The sequence below is a fragment of the Bos mutus genome, chromosome 24, assembly GCF_027580195.1.
Source record: "Bos mutus isolate GX-2022 chromosome 24, NWIPB_WYAK_1.1, whole genome shotgun sequence".
In the NCBI taxonomy this organism is placed as follows: domain Eukaryota; kingdom Metazoa; phylum Chordata; class Mammalia; order Artiodactyla; family Bovidae; genus Bos; species Bos mutus.
In genome coordinates this window covers 33034026-33060089 of record NC_091640.1, presented here as the reverse complement: position 1 = coordinate 33060089, position 26064 = coordinate 33034026, and the positions used below count along the sequence as shown (strand labels likewise).

Here is a 26064-nt window from a genome sequence, read left to right as displayed (position 1 = left end):
ACCATAAACTGACTTTTAAAGTGGATGGTTCAGTGTTTTTTAGTATTAGAGTTGACCTTTGAACAACGTAGGGGTTAGAGGTGCTGACTGTTCCCCCCAGTTGAAAATCCAAGAATAACTTTAAGGTGGCTTCTTATATCGCCAGTTCTGCTTCAAGGAGCACATAGTTGGAGAAGGAAATGGCAACCCACTCCAGTATTCTTGCCTAGGAAATCCCATGGACAGAGGAGCCTGGTGGGGTATAGTCCCTGGGGTAGCAAAGAGTCAGACACAATTTAGCAACTAAACAACAAGTATTGTAGTAACTATTTATCGAAAAAAATCCATGTATAAGTGGACCCTTGCAGTTCAAATCCATGTTGTTCAAGGGTCAACTGTATATTCACAGAGTCGTACAACCATCAGTTCAGTTCAGTTCAGTCGCTCAGTCGTGTCTGACTCTTTGTGACCCCATGAAACGCACCACACCAGGCCTCCCTGTCCATCACCAACTCCCGGAGTTCACTCAAACTCACGTCCATCGAGTCAGTGATGTCATGCAGCCGTCTCATCCTCTGTCGTCCCCTTCTCCTCCTGCCTCCAATCCCTCCCAGCATCAGGGTCTTTTCCAATGAGTCAAGTCTTCGCATGAGGTGGCCAAAGTATTGGAGTTTCAGCTTTAGCATCGCCTCTATCTAATTCCAGAACATTTGCATCATTCCCCCTGCTCAAAAAAAATTCCCATATCCATTAGCAGTTGCTGCCATTACATATGTGACCTTTGTGTCTGGCTTCCTTCACCTAGTGTAATGTTTTTCAAGGTTCATCCATGTTGTCGCACGTATCAGATCTTCATTCTTTTTTATGGCTGAATGACATTGCATTGGATGGTTATATCACATTTTGTTTTTCCATTCACTAGTTAGTAAGCATTGAATTGTTTTCACTTTTTGGCTATTATGAATGTTGCTATGAACATCCATGAACACTTTTTCTGTGTGAATATATTTTCAGTTCTTTTGAATACAGACTTAGGATTGTAATTGCTGGGTTACATGTTAACACTGTTTAAATGTTAAAGTCTTGCACTTCTTTTTTTAAATTTAGTCCTAAGACTTTTATTCTTTTTGAATATTGTAAATGGAATGGCTCTTAATTTCATTTTTGGACGGTTTGTTTCTAGTGTTTAGAAATATGGTTAATTTTTGTACATGTGTATTATTTTACATCCTTTCTTTTCTGTTAAAATATTGTGAACATCTTTCTATGTCAGAAAGAATACTTCTATACCGTCATTTTAATGACTTCATAGAGAAGGAAATGGCAACCCACTCCAGTATTCTTGCTTGGAGAATCCCAGGGACGGGGGAACGTGGTGAGAGGCCGTCTATGGGGTCGCACAGAGTCGGACACGACTGAAGCGACTTAGCAGCAGCAGCAGCAGCAAGCTTAAAACTGCTGTGGCCCAGGTGGCACTAGTGGTAAAGAACCTGCCTGCCAATGCAGGAGACATAAGAGATGCTGGTTCGATCCCTGGGTTGGGAAGATCCCCTGGAGAAGGGCATGGCAATCCATTCCAGTATTCTTGCCTGGAGAATCCCATGGACAGAGGAGCTTGGTGTGCTATAGTCCACAGGGTCACAGAGTCGAACACAACTGAAGTGACTTAGCATGCAAGCTTGAAACAATTATAAGTATCTCTGCTAAGTCCTTGCCATTAAATCTTTGCAAACTTCCTTAACCGTTTCCTGGATATAAATCTATACAAGTGAAATTGTTAAGGCAGAATATATGCAAGATGAAGTCATTTACTAAGTGCTGCAAAAATTGCCCTCTTGAAAGGTTACATGGTTTTCACTTCTACCAAGTGTGTTAGAATTAATTCCTTGAATTCTCTTGAACTTTCAGTTTTATCATTAAAAAAAAAAATCTTTGCCAATTGATAGGTGAAACACGAATCTTATTGGTGCTATGTTTGCATTTCAATTCTCAGAAAGGTCAATTTTTTTAATATGTTTGTTAGCTTAACGAATTTATTTTCCTGTCAGTTGTTAGATCTATTAGCCTCTATTTTTCAGCTTTCTTGAATTATTTTGTAAATGCATTTTATATATTAAAGTCATTAATCACAAGTCATTTGTGATATACATTTTTTCCTTATTTGTTTTTGATTTGTTCTGTTTGCTTTTTGGTGCACACATTTTTTTTTATGTAGTCAATTTATCAGTCTGAAGTTTTGTGTTATCCCCACAAATCCCTTTCTCCTTCTGTTTGTTTTTGAAGAACATAAGATTAAATAGACACACTTCCTCCCTACTACAACGTATCCCAGTATTTAATAAATATGCTAGTTAGCTCTCTCTTCTTTGAACTGTTCCATTTTAATCTTCATCTCAATTTTTGTTCCAGGAGCGCTCTCACACTGGACCTCTTTTTCCCTTCTCCATCTTTGGAAGCTCTAGCTCTGGTCCTTCTTTCTCAAGGCACTTTCGTTCGTCCTGGCCTGCAGCAATGGCACCCTCCTCCAATCGTTAGAGGGCTTGTGCCATCTCCTTTTTGGTGAAGTGTCCTGCCTCAAGACCAAGCCTCAGCCCTGGGAGATGGGAAGTTATTGTCCTCTACTCAGAGGCCATGTGACAGCTAAGAGTAATGTACTCAACATTGCTGTTTACCTGTAAAACACAGCAGATGGGGCGTCTGAAGGATTTCCCCCAAGGTAGGTTTGTTTGTTGTTGTTCAGTCGCTAAGGCTAAGTCGTGTCTGACTCTTTGCAACCCCATGGACTGCGGCATGCCAGGCTCCCCTGTCCTTCACCATCTCTCTGAGTTTGCTCAAATTCATGTCCATTGAGTCAGTGATGCTATCTAACCATCTCATCCTCTGCCACTCCCTTCTTCTTTTGCCTTCAATCTTTCCCAGTATCAGGGTAATTTCCAGTCAGTCGGCTCTTCATATCAGGTGGCTGAACAATTTCAGCTTCAACTTCAGCATCAGTCTTTTCAGTGAGGTGGCTTTACAGCCTGGCAAACTACAGCTTGCCCTAGTGGCTGTCTTAAAGTTGCATACCTTCGGTCACTCCCAGTTCCCCGGAGCGCCTTTGATCCCACCCTCAGGATGTATCTGCAGTGCCATAGATCTTGTTGGCGCCCAGTGACAGAATTGACGGGACTTGTCCTTCGACAACTGAAACTCATCTGGGAACCCACAATGGCTCTGGTGGAGGTTCTGCAGGCGGTGGCAGCTACTGTCTCACCCTGTTCGCCGGAACCTCCTTGCCCCTAGTCCGAGGTCCACCTAGAGGCTCCGGAGAAGCGGACTACCCGATCTCTGCCCGGGCAGTGGGAAGGTGGGGCGGTCCGGGACTCCCTTCAGCCGCGGGGCTGGGAACCGGGACACGCCTCTGGCCCTCCCCGCCCGCGAAGTTTGCAGCGCGCTGGCGGAGCCGCAGTCTTCGGGCCGAGGCCCAGCGCTGTCAGTTCCTGGTCGGGCGGGTGCCCGCTGCGGCCGCGGCACGTTCCAGCCCCGAGGAGCCGCCCCCTCGCCGCCGGCACCCGGCGCGTGGGGCGCGGGCGCGCATCCGCCGCCACCACCCACGCCCGGGCGGCGCTCGCTCGTCGCGTGAGCATCGTTCGCGGGGCCCCCAGCCCCTCCGCAGGCCGCCCAGCCAGGAGGACCGCGCGCGGCGGGATGGCAGCGGCCGGGCGGGCTCGGGACTGGGTACCGGGGTCGGTGCTGCCGCTGCTGTCGCTGCTGCTGGTGCAGGCGGGGTGCGCGGCGGCTCGACACCCCCAGTCCCCGGCCGGGCTCAGCCTGCACCCGCCCTACTTCAACCTGGCCGAGGCGGCCAGGATTTGGGCCACCGCCACCTGCGGGGAGCGGGAGCCCGGCGGCACGCGGCCCCGGCCCGAGCTCTACTGCAAGTTGGTGGGGGGCCCCACCGCCCCAGGCAGCGGCCACACCATCCAGGTAAGGTCCCGGGAGACCGCGGGGGGCGGGCTCCCTCCCCGCGCGGGGCAGCCACCCTGAGGCGAAGGGGTCGGACCCTTTCCCTAGCACTCTCTTGGGGAACTCCTGCGGGGCTCCGCGGCCCCCGGAGTAATCTTGGGGAGCACTGCCCTCGGGGACAAGCCGCTCGAGGCCGGGATGGGTGAAGCATGCGAGGTGAAGGGCTGAGGTTCCGTTGGGGCGAGCCCAGGAGAAAGTCCGAAGCTGCACTCCTGGGATGGACTGAACGGTGGTACTGTCCTGCTGCATCCGTCACCCAGGGAGCGCCCGGCCGGGCCTTGAGTCCCCGAGGGCCTCACCGACGCCCCTCCGTCCAGGCCCTTCATCTCCCTGAGCTTATGAAGAGAAGTTAATAGCAGTTAGATCCCCTGGTATATTTAAAGAGAGAAACCTTTGAGTTATATCAGTATTACCACTCCGGAGTCACCAGAAAGACGCAGCTCACTCACAACCTGAAGTGTTGCCACCATCCAGTCACTGGGGCGAGGGGACCAGGTAGAGACAAGGGTGCTGAGTGCATCGGGCTCCTACTGGAAACACCTGTGTGGATGCCGGTGTCACTGGTACTTCATCAGCGTCTGGAGGTGTGCCAGGTCCTTACACATGAGCCTCACACTACTCTGAGCACTGATCAGATGAAAGGTTAACAAATGCGGCTACATCACAGAGGACGCTTGGGTTTGAACCCAGTCCTGACTCTGAATCCTCTTTACCAACCAAGCTGGTCACTGCCTCCCTCCCTCTCCTGAAGTATTGCTGAGTAAAGTATTGCCGGAAGAGGGAGTAATTTCGGAGTTTGGGCTCCAAAAGGAAAAGATTATCATTAGGAGGCTAGGTCTGTTTTAGAAAGTTTTTTGACAAGTTGTTGAACATGCAGTATATTCTTATGAAATAGATGCTAATTTATTTATAAATGATATGCATGTATGACATTAATTTGTGTGTACTATTAATATAAAAATAAAAATGCTTTTAATTTTCTTTAGTAACAGCTCCAAATAGTTTTGCTTTCTCTAAATGTTTTATTTGTGATTGTGTATAACTAGTTATAAATAAACAAGTATTAATCACATATAATTATTTTTGACAAGTGTAGTTTAGCAGCATGATATAGCCATTCAAAGTTGGTTTTACATTCATACTTGAATTTTGTGGTTGTCGTCACTGAGAAAATACCTCAAAAATATGTAAATTCAAATGAAAACTACATTGACTCCTGAGTTCCAGAGCCAGCTGCATAATTTTCAGAGTGTATTGCAAAATGAAATTGTGGAGCTGCTTGTTCAAAATTTATGCATATCAGTTCAGTTCAGTTGCTCAGTCATGTCCAACTCTTTGTGACCCCACGGGCCGCAGCAAGCCAGGCCTCCCTGTCCATCACCAACTCCCAGAGTTCACCCAAACCCATGTCCATTGAGTCGGTGGTACCACCCAACCATCTCATCCTCTGTCATCCCCTTCTCCTCCGGCCTTCAATCTTTCCCAGCATCAGGGTCTTTTCCAGTGAGTCAGCTCTTCGCATCAGGTGGCCAGAGTATTGGAGTTTCAGCTTCAACATCAGTCCTTCCAATGAACACTCAGGACTGATCTCCTTTAGGATAGACTGGATGGATCTCCTTGCAGTCCAAGGGACCCTCAAGAGTCTTCTCCAGGACCACAGTTCAAAAGCATCAGTTCTTGGCACTCAGCTTTCTTTATAGTCCAACTCTCACATCCATGCATGACTATTGGAAAAACCATAGCCTTGACTAGATGGACCTTTGTTGGCAAAGTAATGTCTCTGCTTTTTAATATGCTATCTAGGTTGGTCATAACTTTCCTTCCAAGGAGTAAGCGTCTTTTAATTTCATGGCTGAAATCACCATCTGCAGTGATTTTGGAGCCCCCCAAAATAAGTTTCCACTGTTTGCCTATCTGTTTGCCATGAAGTGATGGGACCAGATGCCATGATCTTCGTTTTCTGAATGTTGAGCTTTAAGCCAACTTTTTCACTCTCCTCTTTCACTTTCATCAAGAAACTCTTTAGTTCTTCTTCACTTTCTGCCAAGGGTGGTGTCATCTGCATATCTGAGGTTATTGATATTCTCCCAGCAACCTTGATTCCAGCTTGTGCTTCATCCAGCCCAGCATTTCTCATGATGTACTCTGCATAGAAGTTAAACAAGCAGGGTAACAATATACAGCCTTGACGTACTCCTTTCCCTATTTGGGACCAGTCTGTTGTTCCATGTCCAGTTCTAACTGTTGCTTTCTGACCTGTGTACAGGTTTCTCAAGAGGCAGGTCAGGTGGTCTGGTATTCCCATCTCCTTCAGAATTTTCCACAGTTTATTGTGATCCACACAGTCAAAGGCTTTGGCGTAATCAATAAAGTAGAAATAGATGTTTTTCTGGAATTATCTTGCTTTTTTTGATGATCCAGCAGATGTTGGCAATTTGATCTATGGTTCCTCTGCCTTTTCTAAAACCAGTTTGAACATCTGGAAGTTCACAGTTCACGTACTGTTGAAGAAGCCTGGCTTGGAAAATTTTGAGCATTACTTTATTAGCGGGTGAGATGAGTGCAGTTGTGCATTCTTTGAGCACAACTTTTGAGCATTCTTTGGCATTGCCTTTCTTCGGGATTGGAATGAAAACTGACCTTTTCCAGTCCTGTGGCCACTGCTGAGTTTTCCAAGTTTGCTGGCATATTGAGTGTAGCATTTTCACAGCATCGTCTTTCAGGATTTGAAATAGCTCAACTGGAATTCCATCACCTCCACTAGCTTTGTTCGTAGTGATGCTTCCTAAGGCCCACTTGACTTCACATTCCAGGATGTCTGGCTCTAGGTGAGTGATCACACCATTGTGATTATCTGGGTCATGAAGATCTTTTTTTGTACAGTTCTTCTGTGTATTCTTGCCACCTCTTCTTAATATCTTCTGCTTCTGTTAGGTCCATACCATTTCTGTCCTTTATTGAGCCCATATTTGCTTGAAATGTTCCCTTGGTATCACTACTTTTCTTGAAGAGATGTCTAGTCTTTCCCATTCTATTATTTTCCTCTATTTCTTTGCACTGATCGCTGAGGAAGGCTTTCTTATCTCTCCTTGCTATTCTTTGGAACTTTGCATTCAAATGAGTATATCTTTCCTTTTCTCCTTTGCTTTTCGCTTCTCTTCTTTTCACAGCTATTTGTAAGGCCTCCCCAGACAGCCATTTTGCTTTTTTGCATTTTTCTTTTCAAGATGCAGTGATAGAGTGTTAAACTAAGTGAGCAGCCTTTCTAAAAACCGGACCCTGTGAGAGTTTCCTGAACCGTGGTACTTGTACTTCTGCTCCATCCTCCAATTATTCTAGTTTTTTTTTTTTTTTTTTAATGTAGAAACTTGGCCAGTATATGTTCATTTTTAAAGTGGAATTCAGTACTTCCTGGTAGGAAGGTGTTGTGTTTTAATGTTATAAACAATGGATTCAAAGTTCATTCTTCTCTTGCAAAATATTGAAATATGTTAGAAAATTCTGTTTCTGTGTTTTTAAAATGTACAAATGTAAGAGCTTTTAGAGTAACACAGTTCCAGCTTTTCAGCAACAAAAGACGACACATTTCCAAACACCTATTTTTCAAAATTCTTTCCAAGGCATGCATTTCTTTAGAACAGTATTTACTTTTTCACGTATTTTAAAAACAACACACTTTCTTTGATGGAACAAAGTACCTCTGTTGTTTTGTAAATATTTATCAAGTAGTTCAGCGGTAAAGAATATGCCTATATTGCAGGAGACTTAGGAGACACCAGTTCGATCCCTGGGTTGGGAAGATCCCTTGGAGAAGGGCATGGCACCCGCTCCAGTATCCTTGCCTGGAGAATCCCGTGGACAGAGAAGCCTGGTGGGCTACAGGCCACGGGGTCACAAAGAGTCAGATACAACGCAAGTGACTGAGCACGCACGTATTCCTGGCAGTCACTGGTCATCCCAGCGAGAGTCTGTCAATTTGGAACTTTTGTGGGGAAAAAAACTGTAACTCAGCTTTAAATTTAAGAGGTGTTTTAAGTACTTTTCCATGAGAAAACCAGTGAACCTGTGTAGCCAAAAGAATTTCATGATCACTCTCCTTTTCAGTACAATGTTGTAACTCTTCTGCTGCTTAGAAGAATAGAATCCACCTGTCCACTTAATTGAGTGCACATAAGCTTCACGTGTCCTCAGCAGGTAATAGCCTGGTGGGTCAGAGCCCTCCTCTTCCCTTGAACAGACACTCGGAACTCTTGTGGCTAGTTGACTTGTGGACTGAGTGAAGGCCTGTAGGCAATGTGTTGCTGTTGTTCAGTCAGCCAGTTGTGTCCGCCTCTTTGTGACCCCATGGACTGCAGCATGCCAGGCCTCCCTGTCCCTCAGCATCTCCCAGAATTTGCCCAAGTTCAGAGTTCATTGCGGCATCAGTGATGCCATAATATACAGAGGCAATCTGTATATTAGGAAAATTGAATTTCTTCATTTTAAGTAAACCAGACAGTTTGAGTATTCGCTTCTTGCATCCCACTGGATTGCCTGGGACACCCAGCTTTGGAGAGAACTGTTCTAATTGTCGGAGAAGGCAATGGCACCCCACTCCAGTACTCTTGCCTGGAAAATCCCATGGATGGAGGAGCCTGGGAGGCTGCGGTCCATGGGGTCTCGAAGAGTTGGACACGACTGAGCGACTTCACTTTCACTTTTCACTTTCATGCATTGGAGAAGGAAATGGCAGCCCAGTCCAGTGTTCTTGCCTGGAGAATCCCAGGGACAGGGGAGCCTGGTGGGCTGCTGTCTATGGGGTTGCACAGAGTCGGACACGACTGAAGTGACTTAGTAGTAGTAGTAGTTCTAATTGTGGGAAGAGTAAACGTAAGGAGGAGGGAAGGTATCCAGGAAATTTTCAGCTGATTCTTTGTCCCCAATTTTGCCTAGAAATGGGCCAACTCTCATCCTCCTCAGCTCGTATTTTTATTGAGTGTCGTACGTTGCCACTACTGTTTTGAGAAGTACATAAAAGTCATGTTTCTTGTTCTGATTGAGTTTCCATAATAAATGCTTAAACCTGAGTCTACAGGCCTAGATAGAGTAGGCAGTGGCTTCCTGAGGTCACTCAGCTGACTGCATTTCCAGGCCAAGGTGTAGCCTGAAGGAGGAGAACGCTGTCTGGTGTCAGGCTTAAATCTCTCAGCTGACTGCATTTCCAGGCCAAGGTGTAGCCTGAAGGAGGAGAACTCTGTCTGGTTTCAGGCTTAAATCTCTAAAAATACGGGTGAGCAAAAGTGCTTTCTGCTTTTACAGTTGAGGCTTGAGCAGGTGCACTGATGACTACTGTGAGAGGAGCTGACGTGATTAGGAGAGAAACATGTTGGAGACAGAAGGAGAAGGCCAATTCCAGAAGCTGGACTCTTAGACACTTGTTCTGGCTCAGTGTTAGTAGCAGCTGGTGCAGACCTTCCTTTCAGAAAAGTGAGGTGTGGTGGGAGACGGGTAGGGGAAGGGGAGAGAGATTAAGACTAATCATTTGGCTGTATCTGAGTGATGGTCATCTTTTTTTAAAAAATATTTATATCTTTATTTGACTTTGTTGGGTATTAGCTATGGCATGCAGGATCTTTTGTTGTGGCATGTGGAATCGAGTTCTCTGACCGGGGATTGAACCGGGACCTCCTGCGTTGGGAGTGTGGAGCCTTAGTTATTAGACCACCAGGGAAGTTCCAGTTTTAGTCATCTTAAATCTGCTGATATACAGCTCGAGCTGGGAGACAGAGAAAAGTTAGTAAAAATAGTTCTATTTTTTTGAAGTCTCTAAAAATAAAATTTGGGGGCCAGCTAGAGTTTAGAATTTCAGGTCAAAAGGATTTTGCAAAAAAGTAAAAAATGGATAAAAGTCACATCTTAGGGAAAAAAAATAAAACCAACAACAACCCGGGTTTATGGGGTTGATTCTATAATAATAGTAACGTGGGTACTTGAACAGTAGCATGTGTCAATAGGCAGGGCATTTAAAAAGTCTGTAGTTTGTTTGTTGTGTGAAAAATGTTTGCAGTGGTTTTTCTGTACTTAAGTTCATTAAACAAGATTTTATATACTTGTTACTGCTCAGACATTAAGTTTTGGTGTTTGAGAGCTCTGTGATTCAGGGATCCTGTCTTGTCCTGTTCCCCATGGTTTCTCCAGTGCTTAGGACGAAGCCTGGAACAGAACAGATGCTCTGAAACTATTGAATGAAAGGATGGCAGAGTGAAGATACAGTTGATGTTAATATAAATGTTACTACTAGGGTTCCTGGCCTCCTTAATCAATAGAAATTGATCAGAGTCCAGACAGGAAATTCAGGCAAGGCTTTATTGGGGCCCCTGCTGCAGCAGCTGGGGAGTGAGAACCAACAGGTTCCTTTGCTCACTCCGTGGGAGAGGTCGGCGGGCAAGCTTGTTACTTATTTGTGTGGAGGGCAGGAGACACACTGGGCTGGACCCCTGGGTCAGGAAGATCCCCTGGAGGAGGAAATGGCAACCTTCTCCACTATTCTTGCCTGGAAAAACTCCCATGGACAGAGGAGCCTGGCGGGCTACAGTCCATGGGATCACAGAGTCAGACAGAACTGAGCGACTGAACACGCAAGGGTGCGTCCAGAGTTCGAGTCAGGTCGGAGGGGTGGTTTAGGTGGTCGCCCACCACTTAGGTGGTCGTGTGTGCCTCCAGGGCAGGAGTTGGGGGAATGAACTGTACCTTGCTTTTGCTCCAAGGTCTTCAGCAGTGGCTGTTGGGTTTTTTGGTCTTTTTGTATCTCTTATCCAGGATTTGCCCTAACTGAGCATGCATGAAGTTATTTTTAGTCCAATATAGTATCTTTGTATTTTGTCACTCAGGGAGAGGTGTGTCCAGGTGCAAGCATTGCAGATTTGCAGCAAATGGTCCGCACGTGCACGTCCCAGCCTGACCCTAAAGAGCAGATAAGAAAATATACAAATTAATTCTATTCTGATGAAAAGTAACTACAATCGAAATATGTCACAGTTTGTGCTTTAATTTCAAAAAAAAATTTATTTGGCCACACCAGGTCATAGTTGCAGCATATGGGATCTAGTTCCTTGACCAGGGATTGAACCTGGGCTCCCTACATTGGGAATGCATAGTTCTAACTGCCGGACCATCAGGGAAGTCCCTGTGCTTTAATTTTAAATGTTTACTTACCCAAGGAATGTAAAGACATTATTACTGGCAGCCGTCAGTATCTCTGGGTTTCGAATCCACAGATTGAACCAACTGTGGGTTGAAAATACTCGGGAGAAAAAAAATTTAGAAAGTTCTCCAGAGCAAAACTTTAATTTGCCCTATGCTGGCAACTATTTGCATAGTATTTACATTGCATTAATATTAGGTGTTATTTGGAAGTGATTTAAAGTACTTGGGAGAATGTGCATACATTATATGCAAATATATACCGTTTTATATCAGGGACTTGAACATCTGCAGATTTAGGTATCTGTGGGGTTCCTGGAACCAGTCCTTCATGGATACCAAGGGAGGACTGAGTTTACTGACCTCTGATAGAGATGATGATAAAATGAAAGTGGAAGGCTGTGTTGAAAATATAACCTTGTATCTGGTTTAGCTTGACATGAGCACTATGCTCACAATGAATGAACTGCATGTATTTACCAAATATATGATCTTTTAAAATTTTTTATTTATTTTTATTTGAAGGATAATTGCTTTACAGTATTGTGTTGGTTTCTACCAAACATCAACATGAATCAGCCATAGGTTTACATAGGTCTAGGTTGTTACAGCAGAGAAGGCAATGGCACCCCACTCCAATACTCTTGCCTGGAAAATCCCATGGACAGAGGAGCCTGGTGGGCCGCAGTCCGTGGGTCGCTAAGAGTCGGACACGACTGAGTGACTTCACTTTCACTTTTCACTTTCATGCGTTGGAGAAGGAAATGGCAACCCACTCCAGTGTTCTTGCCTGGAGAATCCCAGGGACGGGGGAGCCTCGTGGGCTGCCGTCTATGGGGTCGCACAGAGTAGGACACGACTGAAGCGACTTAGCAGCAGCAGCAGGTTGTTACAGAGACCCAGTTTGAGTTCCCTGAATCACACAGCGAATTTACTTTGGCTATATATTTTACGTATGATAATGTATGTTTCCATGTTACTTTCTCCATGTTACATCCCATTATCTTTTTTTAAAAAAAATTTCTGGCCACACTGCACAGTTTTTGAGATCTTAGTTCCCCCTCCAGGTATTGAACCCATGACCCCTGCAGTGGAAGCTCAGAGTGACCACTGGCACGGGTGCGTCCTAAGTCACTTCAGTCATATCTTTAGGATTCCTTGGACTATAGCCCACCAGGCTCCTCTGTCCATGGGATTTTCCAGGCAAGAACACTGGAGTGGGTTGCCATTTCCTCCTCCAGATCTTCCCAACCCAGGGTTTGATCCCGAGTCTCTTAGGTCTCCTGTATTGGCAGGCAGCTTCTTTCCACTAGCGCTACCTGGGAAGCAAGCCCCAGTTACCACTGGACCACCAGGGAATTCCCAGCAAACATATCATCCTGATTTTGTACATTGACAGTTCAACATATCTTTTACGTGTTCTTTCAATGCACTTAGATTTAACCTGAATGGTAATGATAGAGAAGTATACATACCTGAGTTATGGCTAAGTATGAGCATGATGCTATTGTGTGAGCAACACAGTTCCGGTTTGTGTGTGTAACTTGGACTTACAGTCATAAACAGGAAAGCTTCACTAAGGCTCTGTTTATAGACCTATTGTGAGAGGGAGCCTTTTGTTAAGTTCAACAAGGTCCCTTTCCTTTGTGAAACTGATGTGAAAATTTGGGGACATCTAAGACATTTACTGAGTCCACTGATATGTTTGTAACAGGTACTGCTGCTACTGCTGCTGCTGCTAAGTCGCTTCAGTTGTGTCCGACTCTGTGCGACCCCATAGATGGAAGCCCACCAGGCTCCCCCGACTCTGGGATTCTCCAGGCAAGAGTACTGGAGTAGGGTGCCATTGCCTTCTCCATGTAACAGTTACTAATAGAGTTATTTCAAAACTTCAGACCAATGATTATGGTCAGCACTTGAATGACAAATGATCTTTTTTAAAAAAGGATTTTTCTAATAGTTGTTGTGTGTTTGTGGACAGTAGCCAAAGTTTAGCAGGGAAAGTTTACCTACAAGTCATTTGAAGGAAGCCTAAGTGTTTTCCTTCAGAGATCCAAATTCACTCACTAGCAAACAAATGTGCAAATGTGTCTTCTCAGCAATTTAAATTTGTTACTCAAAACATCACAGATTATTGGGGCTTGTGGACCTTCAGGGTGAAGTTAGAACTGGAATTGTCCAGTCCTTGAATTACAAGATTTCACTTCATGCTCTTCTGTGGCATTGAGAGTGTGGATCATTTAATCTGAGAAAATCATAGCGAAAGGAGAGGACAAACGGTTATTAATTTCAACCCCTTACTTATAAGAACACTGTACCTAAACCATTACAGAAAGATAGCTGTGTGTTTTACATCTTTATTGTACACATGAATGTGAAAGCTACCCATCTTGTTTGCATCTTTTCTTAAAAGTAGATTGGAGCATGTAAGTCATTTTTAACAGCTTTAGTGAGGCATAATTTAAATACCATAACATACATCCATTTAAAATGTGAATTCAATAATTTTCAGTAAGTTTTTAGAGTTGTGCAACTATCACTGGAGTCTAGTTTTAGAACATACATATATTTTAAAAAATCGAATAGAATATGCCACTTTCTGATTTTAATTGGTAAGTCTAATCTGTTCACATTCAAAGGACATTTCTGAATGAAGACAGTTCTGCCATTTTGCTATTTGTTTTCTATATGTCATGTAATTTTTAATTCCTCAGTTTCTTCATTACTGCTTTCTTTTGTGTTTAATTTTTCAAATGTACCATTTTGATTTGCTCTTCATCTCTTGTTCTGTAAGTTTGTGTTTTGATTGCACCACATGACATGTGGGATCTTAGTTCCCCAACCAGGGATCAAACCCACACCATTGCAGTGGAGGCTGGAGTCTTAACTGCTGGACTGCCAAGGAAGTCCCCTGTGAATTTTTAAAAGTTATTTTCTTAGTGCTTACTCTGAGGATTACAGTTAACATCCTAAATCTATAACAGTCCAGTTTGAAATGATACCAGCTTAGTTTTCAACAGCATCTAAAACTCTGCTCCTGTACAGGTCTGTCCTCCACTTTCATCGTGTTGTTGTCACAAATGACATCTTTGCACATTGTTGCCCCTCAAGATAGAAATATAATCATTGTTCTATTCATTTGTCTTTTAAATCCCATAGGAAAAAAAGAGTTACAAACCAAAATTGCAATAATGCTGGCTTTTGTGTTTACCTACGCAAATGGTACTTGTGTTCTGTATTTCTTTGTATGGCTTTGTGTTACTGTCTAATGTCCTTTATTTCAACTCGAAGGACTCCTTTTAACATTTCTTGTAGGGCAGGTCTATTTACTAGCAGCAAACACCTTCAGCTTTTATTTGGGGATGCCTTAATTTCTCCCTCATTTTTGAAGACTAATTTTATAGAATTCTTGACTGACAATTTTATTTTCTTTTAGCACTGTATAATCTCACTGTGATCTGGCTTCCATAGTTTCCAATGAAAAATAAGTTGTTCATCTTATTGAGGATCCGTTTTGTGGGATGAATTGCTTCTCTCTTGCTGTTTTCAAAATTTCTGTCTTTGACAGTTTGATTATAATGTGTCTTGGTGTGGATCTTTCTGTAGATGATTGGCCTTTATATGGCCCATTTTTCTTTCTTTCTTTCTTTTTTAGATATTTATTTATTTATTTGGCTGCATCAGGTCTTAGTTGTGGTGTGAGGGCTTAATTGGCCTGAAGCATGTGGAATCCTCCTGGACCAGGGATCGAACCTGCGTCACCTACGTTGCAAGGTTTCCCCACCCCTGGGCCATCAGGGAAGTACCATAGCCCAATTTTTTTGAAAGACCAGGGAAGCTCCTGTGAGGGAAAATAAAATATCACTTCACTGTACATATTAGCAAACTACTCTCACTTAGAGATGAAGAACTGTGACTCTACAATCTTGTAGACCTGAGTTTGAATTCTTACTCTTGCAGCTCTCTGACCTTGGAAAATTGTAAAATCTCAGTTTTCTCATCTATAAGACTAATAATAATGTATCTCACAGGTTTACTGGAGGATAAAAGCGCTTATTATGTTTCCTGGCACATAGTCAGTGCTCAGTAAATATGTTTTTCCATAGAGTGAAAAAATTCTTAGATAAAACTTCTGAAGTGGTAAGCTACAAAAATGATTTGTCACAATAGTCATTTAAAATTTTTGAGTGAAAAGTTCTTTTAATAATGGAATGTACAGCGCATTATACACTGAACACATTTGGCATGCTGAATAATCCATAGGCATAAAGACTTTTAAAGCTTTCTACAGAATAACCATGTTAAATTGTTTTGGTAATGAATTGATGCTTTTGAACTGTGGTCTTGAAGACTCTTGAGAGTCCCTTGGACTGCAAGGTGATCCAACCAGTCCATCCTAAAGGAAATCAATCCTGAATATTCATTGGAAGGACTGATGCTGAAGCTGAAACTCCAATACTTTGGCCACCTGCTGCAAAGAACTGACTCATTTGAAAAGACCCTGATGCTGGGAAAGATTGAGGGTAGAAGGAAAAGGGAAAGACAGAGGATGAGATGGTTGGATGGCATCACCGACTCAATGGACATGAGTTTGAGTAGGCTCTGGGAGTTGGTGGTGAACAGGGAAGCCTGGCGTGCTGCAGTCCATGGGGTCGCAGAGTCAGACATGACTGAGTGAACTGAAATGAACGGAACTGAATGTGTTAATAACTGTTCAGATATTATTTATTTATGCAGGTTTTTTTAATTTTTAATAATTTTATTTATGCATTTATTTTTGACTGTGCTGGGTCTTCATTGCTGCAGGGACTTTCCTCTAGTTGCGGCAAGCTGGGTCTACTTTCTCGTTGCAGTGCTCAGGCTTCTCACGGCAGTGGCTTCTCGTTGCAGAGCACAGGTTCTAGGGCATGCGGGCTTCCGTAGCTGCGGCACATGGGCTCAGTAGTTGTGGCTCTTGGGCTCTAGAGCACAGATTCCGTAGTTGTGGCACATAGGCTTAGTTGCTCTGTGGCACGTGGGGTCTTCCCAGATCAGGGATCAAATCTGTGTCTCCTGCATTGGCAAGTGGATTCTTTACCACTTAACCACCAGGGAAGCCCAGGACTTTACTTTTTATATGCTTTCTGGTACCATGAGATGTTCTAGGGTCACTGTTAATTTTCTTTGCCCCAGTGTTGAAACTAACTAGAGAGCTAACCAGAGAGCTTTGTTTTTTTTAATTAATAAGATATGTAGAAACCAAGATCTGGATATGAGGCGTGCTCATTGTTACTGGTGTGTCACTGCTTCTAGACCCTTTCAGTGGACAGAGCTAGGAGTTACATATATATCTGTTAATTCCTATATAGACACACATCATATATACACACTTTTTTTTATCAGCTGAAGTAACATTTTGGGGGAGGTATTAATTTTTTAAGGTGAGTTTTGGTAGCACGAACTGAACTGAGGGCTTCTCTGGTGGCTTAGGTGGCAAAGAATCTGCCTGCAATGCAGGAGACCCAGGTTCAATGCCTGGGTTGGGAAGATCCCCTGGAGAAGGAAATGGCAACCCACTCCAGTATTCTTGACTGGAGAATTCCATGGACAGAGAAGCCTGGTGGGCTGCCATCCGTGGGGTCGCAAAGAGTTGGACACGACTGAGTGACGAACACTTGGTAGCACTAATATATTCTTCTAGACCATAAATATGCAGGTCAGGAAGCAACAATTAGAACTGGACATGGAACAACAGACTGGTTCCAAATAGGAAAAGGACTACGTCAAGGCTGTATATTGTCACCCTGCTTATTTAACTTATATGCAGAATACATCATGAGAAATGCTGGGCTGGAAGAAGCACAAGCTGGAATCAAGATTGCTGGGAGAAATATATCAATAACCTCAGATATGCAGAGGATACCACCCTTATGGCAGAAAGTGAAGAGGAACTAAAAAGCCTCTTGATGAAAGTGAAAGTGGAGAATGAAAAAGTTGGCTTAAAGCTCAGCATTCAGAAAACGAAGATCATGGCATCTGGTCCCATCACTTCATGGGAAATAGATGGGGAAACAGTGGAAATAGTGTCAGACTTTATTTTTTTGAGCTCCAAAGTCACTGCAGATGGTGATTGCAGCCATGAAATTAAAAGATGCTTACTCCTTGGAAGAAAAGTTATGACCAACCTAGATAGCATATTCAAAAGCAGAGACATTACTTTGCCAACAAAGGTCCGTCTAGTCAAGGCTATGGTTTTTCCAGTGGTCATGTATGGATGTGAGAGTTGGACTGTGAAGAAGGCTGAGCGCCGAAGAACTGATGCTTTTGAACTGTGGCATTGGAGAAGACTCTTGAGAGTCCCTTGGACTGCAAGGAGATCCAACCAGTCCATTTTAAAGGAGATCAGCCCTGGGTGTTCTTTGGAAGGGATGATGCCAAAGCTGAAACTCCAGTACTTTGGCCACCTCATGTGAAGAGTTGACTCATCGGAAAAGACTCTGATGCTGGGAGGGATTGGGGGCAGGAGGAGAAGGGGACGACAGAGGATGAGATGGCTGGATGGCATCACCAACTCGATGGACGTGAGTCTGAGTGAACTCTGGGAGTTGGTGATGGACAGGGAGGCCTGGTGTGCTGCGATTCATGGGGTTGCAGAGTCGAACACAACTCAGCGACTGAACTGAACTGAGACCATAAATTTATTTCCCATTGTGATTTGAGCTTTTGTGAAACCTATGTTAACTTTTGCTCAACATTCTGGAACAATTTGACTAGTGAGGAAAAAATTGATTAAATGGTACCTCTGACCTATTGACTAAGTGGTTTTAGTCAGTAGAACTACCTGGTTTCTGCTGTATGCATAAGCTCCTGGCCAACAGGGCTGAAAATCCAGCCTGGGCAAGGCTGTATCTGTTGAGAGTCAGGGAGCCTTTTTCTGCTTCTCAAAAAAGAGTTGTTTGCATGAGCTAGCAGATCCTTGATTAGATCCCTCCTGCCAACAGGGTATAACATGCCCTGGGAGCTAACTCATTGGGTCCCGTGTGTCCTGCCAGTTTCTCAAATGTCGTAAGCGTATTGTATTCTCTCAGTGGTTTTCCCGTCCTGGGCTTAGTTGCTCAGTTGTGTCCGACCCTTTGTGACCCCATGGACTATATAGCCCGCCAGGCTCCTCTGTCCATGAGGATTCTCCAGGAAGAATACTGGAGTGGGTAGTCTATTCCTTCTCCAGAGGAACTTCCCGACCCAGGGATTGAACCAGGGTCTCCTGCATTGCAGGCGGATTCTTTACCAGCTGAGCTACCAGGGAATCCCCGCCTCCCATTCCTAGATGCTTAGAAAATACATGTGGAAGTAAGAAATGAATATTAGCTTGATAGCAGTATGGGTTTTAGTTAGATTTTCAATGCATATCTTAACCGTGGGGTATGGAAGTAATTCTCCATTACTTTCATGTTGCACTGTATACTGTGTACAGGAGTAATGCCAAATAAGGTGGGGCGGGCAGAATGGTGAGCAAGGAGAACAGTCTGGCCTCTCTCCTGTGCCTCCCTCCCCACCCGCTATCCCATTCCTCCAGGTCATCTCGGAGCACCAGACTGGGCTCCCCACGCTACGCAACAACGTCTCACCGGCCATCCATCTTGCTTCTCTCTTTCGTGCAGAGTATTAATTGAACACTTACCCACGCCTGGCACTGTTCTAAAGCACCTTTCACAAACTGACTTCTTAATCCTCACAACAATTTATGAAGGAGGGACTCTTGGCATGCTCATTGTCTCAATGAGGACACTGAAGCGCACAGGAGTTAAGTGATTTGTTCAAAGTCACGCAGCTAGTAGGTAGTAAAGCCAGGTACTCTGGCTGCAGAGTTCATGCTCTTCATTTCTTTTTTTTAAAAATTAAAAAAATTTTTTTACAATGTTGTGTTGGTTTCTGCTGTCCAACAGTGCGAATCAGCCTTGATCATTGCCTCCCTTCCGCGTCTCCCTCCCCAGCCCCCATCCCATTCCTCCAGGTCATCATGGAGCAGCAGACTGGGCTCCCCAGGCTACTCGACAGCTTCTCACCAGCCAGCCATCTTAGCACCTGACAGTGTATTTGTGTTCTTGCCGCTTTCTCTGTTGGCCCCTTTCTTTCCTGCCCCCACTGTGTCCATGGGTCCGTTCTCTACATCTGCGTCTCCATTCCTTCCCTGCAAATAGGTTCTTCAATACCATTTTCTAGTTTCCATCTATATATGTTAATATACTCTGTTGGCTTTTCTCTTTCTGACTTACTTCACTCTGTATAACAAGCCCTAGGTTCCTCCACCTCACAGAGTTCATGTTCTAACCTGCCATGCTGTGCTCACACTACTGAGCCAACTGTTCTTCCCTCAGAGTTCCAGCCAAGCTCTGTGCCACCTCGCTCAAACTCCATTCATCACCTTGAAGCCATTGATTGTCATGCCTGGATCTTTATGAAATCATGAGCTTCCTGAGGGTGGGGCCACATTTTCCTGCTATTTGTTTTCCCTGCGGCAGCTTATCATGGACACTTCATAGATGCTTTTTGGAGAAGTGTTCAAAGGGTAGCCCCATCATAGAATTAGCCTGCTGGAGCAACACCTTGATGGAAGTGCTGTTTGACAAAAAACAAAACAAAACAAAACAAAACAAAACAAAACCCTGACTTTCAACAACCTGCCTTTGGAGGACAGGTATGGCCCCGGTGTGTTGAATTTCTAAGTAGGGGAGCCTAATGCAGTGGCTGAGACTGATGGCTAGGACTGGGCCACCGGCAGCTGGAAAGGGCAAAGGAAGATTCTTCCGCTACAGGCTTCAGAAGGAACAGGCTTTGCCGATGCCTTGATTTCAGACTTTCAGCCTCCAGAGCCATGAGATGACAACTTTCTGTTGTTCTAAGCCAGGGTGAGGTACTGTCTTATGACAGCTCGTGTTAGTCCTTTTGGGCTGCTATAACAACAAAAAAATAGATCGGATAGCTTCTAAAAACCAGAAATTTATTCCTCACAGTTCTGGAGGCTGAGATCCAAGGTCAAGTGTGGGCAGATTCAGTGTTTCGTGAAGACCCACGTTTGCTCCTGGCTGTTTCATCGCTGTCCTCACCAGGTGGGAGGGATGAAGGATTTCCTCGGGGCCTCTTCTTCAAGGGCACTAATCCCACTTGTGTACTTGAAGCCTTCATCCTGCTACCATCTTCCAGTGGGTTATGTCTTAACATATGAATGGGGGTGGGGCGGCGGGGCACAAATGCTCAATCCCAGGCAGTAACGTCAGCTTTCAACCAGATAGCCAGCCTCTCGGTCAGTCAGCAGTGTTTGTTGACCAGTGTGTGAGTTATCTGTGTGTGGGAGGGTGGAGGATGCAGGTATTGCATAGGGCTCTCAGGTGGTTCTAGGGTCTCTGCTTTTGAGACTTTGCAATCTGATAACTCAAAATTAGTCCCTAAACAGAATAAGGAGAGCTCTCGGTTGAACAAATATTTAGGGATCACCCACGTGGAGAGTAATCCTTAAATATGAAGAACATTTCAGCGGGGCATAAAGTGAGGATTGCTTAACACAGGTGGGGTGGTGGAAGTTTGGGGCCCCTGGATCCCTTATCACACGGAGTCAGTGCTCTGGAGGAGTCCTTCACTAGTCAGGGTCTGGAGGCAGCGACAGGAAAAGGATGAGGTGAGGCTGTGAAATGAAAGGCCCAGTTCACTGTGTCCTGGGATTGGCTCTGCAGAGACTAAATATGACTGAAGGTTTGTGTGCATGAAAGGCATTGGTGGCAAAGATTTTACACAAGGAATTTGGGTGACTGATAAAATTTTAAAAGAGTGAACAAAAGAGTTGAGGGCATTGGGACAATGAGAAAATAAAGCAGTAAAGAGTGTAATTATTTCATAAGGACATTAATATCTGAAGTGGAATCAAGAGGGAAACGCTTGGTTGGCGGACTGAATCAGGTCAACGTCAGACTCTCTCCTGAAGACACTAACTGGCGCTTAGCAGCTCAGTAGTTGGTGGCTGGATGAACAAATTATCAGCGCGGAGCTTCTTTCATAAATCTAGCCTTTGGGATAAAGCCCCAAAGAGGAAGTGCTTTGGGTTTGGGGCGTTATGTGGACAAGCTTAAGTGTGGCCTGGCCTACCTCAGAAACCTGGGTTTGTTTGTAAGCAGGCCACTTACCTGTAACCACAGGTACCAAGTGATCCTTTATTGCCAGTGAAATGCCAGCACTATATATAGGGAACAAGAGAATAGAGGGAGAAGGAGAAGAAGAGGATTTTATGGAAACTGCTAAAGAGATGGGTTTTACTTGTGCTCTGTTGGTGGGAATGTAAATTGGTGCAGCCATTGTGGGAAATAGTATGCTGCTGCTGCTGCTGCTAAGTCGCTTCAGTCGTGTCCGACTCTGTGGGACCCCATAGACAGCAGCCCACCAGGCTCCTCCGTCCCTGGGATTCTCCAGGCAAGAACACTGGAGTGGGTTGCCATTTCATCCTCCAATGCATGAAAGTGAAAAATGAAAGTGAAGTTGCTCAGTCTTGTCCGACTCTTAGTGACCCCATGGACTGCAGCCTACCAGGCCCCTCTGTCCATGGGATTTTCCAGGCAAGAGTACTGGAGTGGGGTGCCATCTCCTTCTCCTGGGAAATAGTATGGATGTCTCTCAAAAAATTAAACATAGAGCTACCATGCATGCTTGCATTCTGTCGCTTCAGTCGTGTCCGACTCTTTATGACCCCGTGGACTGTAGCCCGATAGGCTCCCTTGTCTGTGGGATTCTCCAGGCAAGAATACTGGAGTGGGTTGTCATTCCCTTCTCCAGGGGTTCTTCCCAACCCGAGAGTCAAACTTCTGTTTCTTCTGTCTCCTGCATTGGCAGGCAGGTTCTTTATCAATGAGCCACATGGGGGAAGCCCTAGAACTACCATATGACTCAGCAATTCCACTCCTGGGTATATATCTTAAAAGCCCAAAAGCACTAGTTTGGAAAGATATCTGCACCCCAATGTTTATAACAACATTATTTACAATTGCCAAGATATGGAAACGACCTAAGTGTTGATCAGTAGATGAATGGAGAAACACCCCAGTGATTCTAGTGGTGGTGTGATCACTATGGACGGCACCTCATTGCATCCTCGTGATCACTGCATAAGGTTGGTAGTGTTAGCCCATTTAAACAAAGAGAAAATGAAACCCAAGGGGACTGAACAGTTTGATTAACATTTTGAAGTTGTGGCTGGTGAAGGCAGAATTTGGACCTCCATCATTCTACATCAAAATGCACCTATTTCAAACAAATTGAAAGAGAAGCATAATCTCTCGAATTTGTCCTGAGTGGACATAGTTTTTGAGTAATTGGTGTACATTCGGCAGATATTTGCCTTAAAAAAAATACATACCTGGAACCAACCTAGAACCCTTTTTTTTTTTTTCCCCTTCTTCTCTCGAGTCCCTTCCTCCAGGAACCCAGCACATTGGCAGGCAAAGCTCCCCCTCCCAGTGGGGTGAAATCTGTGGGTGGGGGGGCAGCAGAGCTGGGTGCTCTCCTGTGCTCTGTGATTGCCCTTCACCCCACTCTGTGAAGATGTTTAGGTGCTCAGGAAATTGACAAGACACTTGTCTTACTTGTAGGTAACCTGTCCATATGCTTTGTGCCTCTCAGAAAGGAGAATGTTCTGAACAAGGTTTGGTGAGGGAACAACCCCACGTTTGAAAGGGGTGCATTCCAGAATGTTCTCCGCATCAGGACTCCAGCTGGCTGGGGTCTGGTCACTTGAGACCGTGCCTTGAAGGCACGTAACTTCAGGAGCCTCGGAAGGGCGTTCATGGCAGCGGGAACGTGGTGATTGTGTACCGGGGCCATTGATGGATGCCTGTGGTTAGATCTTGCTTTGTTTTTTGTGCCACCTGCGGGTGGGCAGTTGAGACTGTCAGACGGGGTGTTCTCCTCAGCTGGGGCTCTTCCCACACAGCTGCTTGTGGGCAGGTGTTTGGAAAATCACATAATTGTGATTCCAGCTTGGCCTCACACTCCATCCAAATCCAAGATGGGGCTCTCTGATGCAGCTTCTGGGGCTGTCAGGCCAGGATGGATGGCGTTCTGAGCCAGATTCACAGGCGGGTCCTGGTTCCTGCAGGTCCTAGCTGTGTGGTTTGAGCCCCTTCACCTCTCTGAGCCTTCACTTTTGTGTTTTTAAGGTTTTTTTTTTTTAATTTATTTTTTAGTTGGAGGAATATTGCTTCACAATGTTGTGTTAGTTTCTGCTGTACAACAGTGCGAATCAGCCATAATTGTACATGTCCCCTCTCTCTTGAGCCTCCCTCACCTCTCCCCACCCCACCCCTCTGGGTCGTCACAGCACTGGGCTGAGCTCCCTGTGTTATACAGCAGGTTGCCACTAGTTATCTGTTTTACACACGATAGTGTATATATGTCAATGCCACTTTCTCCATTCATGCACCTTCTCCTTCCCCCATTGTGTCCACAAATTCGTGCTCTACATCTGCGTCTCTACTTAAAAAACTAGGAATAAATCTACCATATGACCCAGAAGTCCCACTACTGGGCATATACCCTGGGTCCTTAAGTTCTGAAGAGTTTGATGCAAACCTGAGAGTGTAGTGAAGATTTAGCAGGAGAAAGCGTGGCGTGTCTCTCCTGGCACCCACACCTCTCCCTGCCCAGTGCTTCCTTTATCAGAACACCTGCTGGTGACATCTTGTGTTTGAGTTACTTCTCTTCTCTCCCACTGAATTTCTTCTAGAGCAGGGCCCACCTCTTGTTTGTTCCTTTGTTTTTACCCTAGCATCCAACACAGTGCTCCACACATTGGAAGTGATCTGGAAAAGTTGAATGAATGAATGATTGTTCAAACAATAAAAGAGAAGTCGTGGTAGGGAGTGGTGCTGTAATCAGCCTCTAGTTTCTGAGAACAAGACAGTGTCTGGGCTGTGAATGCAATTGCACAGTCTTATATGTAAGAAGGTTTTTTTTTTTTTTTAATTGATTCATTTTTAGTTGAAGGATAATTGCTTTACAATGTTGGTAAGAGGTTTTTGAATAAGGAGAATGATTAAAAATGTGAGCAACTAGGAGAGACTAATTTTTTCCCATCTTTCTAAAAATGTGTAGGTCACTCCTTGAGCCTCTGGGTGAACACTGGCATGTCCTCTGGGGCCCTCCAGTCTTGGATCTCAACTCTCTTTGTTGTTTATTTGAACAGTTTTGTCTCCTTCCTTTCCAGCCTCTTCTCTTTGCTATTTCCCACAGGACTCGGCTAATAACAGCCTTGACACAATTCAGAGGGAGAGTCCCTTGTCTTGTTTATCTTTCAGCATTCTCACCTGTCTGAAGCAGCTTCCGATTCTGCATAGATGGTCTGTACAGGTTTGTTGCCTGGGTGGATGAATAACTGAACACAAAGATGTAAAGAATTCTCTTTGTTCTCTCTCTGTCCCCCTCGTCTCTGAGTTTTTGTACTTTTGTTTATTTGTGGTTATTTAAGAATATTTGACCTCAGGTGCAGAACTGCATTATGGATTGTTCACAACCCTCAGGTTATGACATGCTTTCATCACTGGTCCTTGCATGATCAGCCTTAATGTGTATGTGGATGGATGGGTTTTAAATAGTAAAACATGGGATTTCCCTGGTGGTCCAGCAGTTAAGACTCTGTACTTGTACTGAGGGGACTTGAGTTCAATCCCTGGTTGGGCAACTAAGATTCCCATATGCTGCATGGTCAAAAAAAAAAAGAAGTATAGTTGATTGTATTAAAATGTTTCAGGTGTACAGCAAAGTGATTGCCTGTGTGTGTACAAGCAATTGTTGTTGATCAGTGGCTAAGTTGTGTCCAACTCTGCCATTCCATGGACTGCAGCATGCAGGCTTCCTTGTCCTTCACCATCTCCCAGAGTTTGCTCAAATTCGTGTCCATTGAGTCGGTGATGCCATCCAACCATCTCATCCTCTGTCACCCTCTTCTTCTCCTGCCCTCAATCTTTCCCAGGAACAGGGTCTTTTCCAATGAGCCAGCTCATTACATCAGGCGGCCAAAGTATCGGAGCTTTAGCATCAGTCCTTACAATGAATATTCAGGACTGATTTCCTTTAGGATTGACTGGTTTGATCTCCTTGCTGTCCAAGGGACTGTTAGGAATCTTCTCCAACACTGCAATTCAAAAGCATCAGTTCTTCAGTGCTCAGCCTTCTTTATGGCCCAACTCTCATGTCCATACATGACTACTGGAAATACCATAGCTTTGGCTATACGTATCTTTGTCAGCAAAGTGATATCTCTGCTTTTAATATGGTGTCTAGGTTTGTCATAGCTTTTCTTCCCAAGGAGCAAGCATGTGCATACATACATACATGTATATATTCTTTTCCAGATTCTTTTCCATTATAGGTTATTACAAGGTATTGAATATAGTTCCCTGTATTCTACAGTAGGTCTTTGTTTATCTATTTCATATACAAGTAGTATGTATCTGTTAATCCCAAATTTCCAGCTTACCCTTCTCTCCCTTCCCCTTTGTTAACCTTAGGTTTGTTTTCTATGTCTGGAAGTCTGTTTCTGTTTTGTAAGTTAGTTCATTTGTATCATTGTTTTAGATTTCACATGTAAGTGATACCATATGATATTTGTCTATCTGACTTCTTCACTTAGTATGATAATCTCTGCTGCTGCTGCTGCTGCTGCTCAGTCGCGTCAGTCGTGTCCGACTCTGTGTGACCCCATCGACGGCAGCCCACTTGCAGCAACATGGAAGGACCTGATCTCTAGGTCCATGTTGCTGCAAGTGGCATTATTTCATTTTTATGGCTGAGTAATATTTCACTATATATATATATATATATATATATATATATACACACACACATACATACCACATCTTGTTTATTCATTAGTCTGTT

The 26064-nt window shown here is 44.4% G+C and overlaps 1 protein-coding gene across 1 annotated transcript in view; it reads left to right on the top strand.

Annotated features, from left to right (window-relative positions):
* Positions 1-3278: 3278 nt before the first annotated feature.
* The window catches only part of LAMA3 (laminin subunit alpha 3), a 259483-nt gene continuing 236697 nt past the window's right edge, over positions 3279-26064 (top strand). The window contains 1 exon segment of the mRNA XM_014479149.2: positions 3279-3945. Within this exon segment, the coding sequence (XP_014334635.2) occupies positions 3667-3945 (279 nt within the window). The 5' untranslated portion in view covers positions 3279-3666.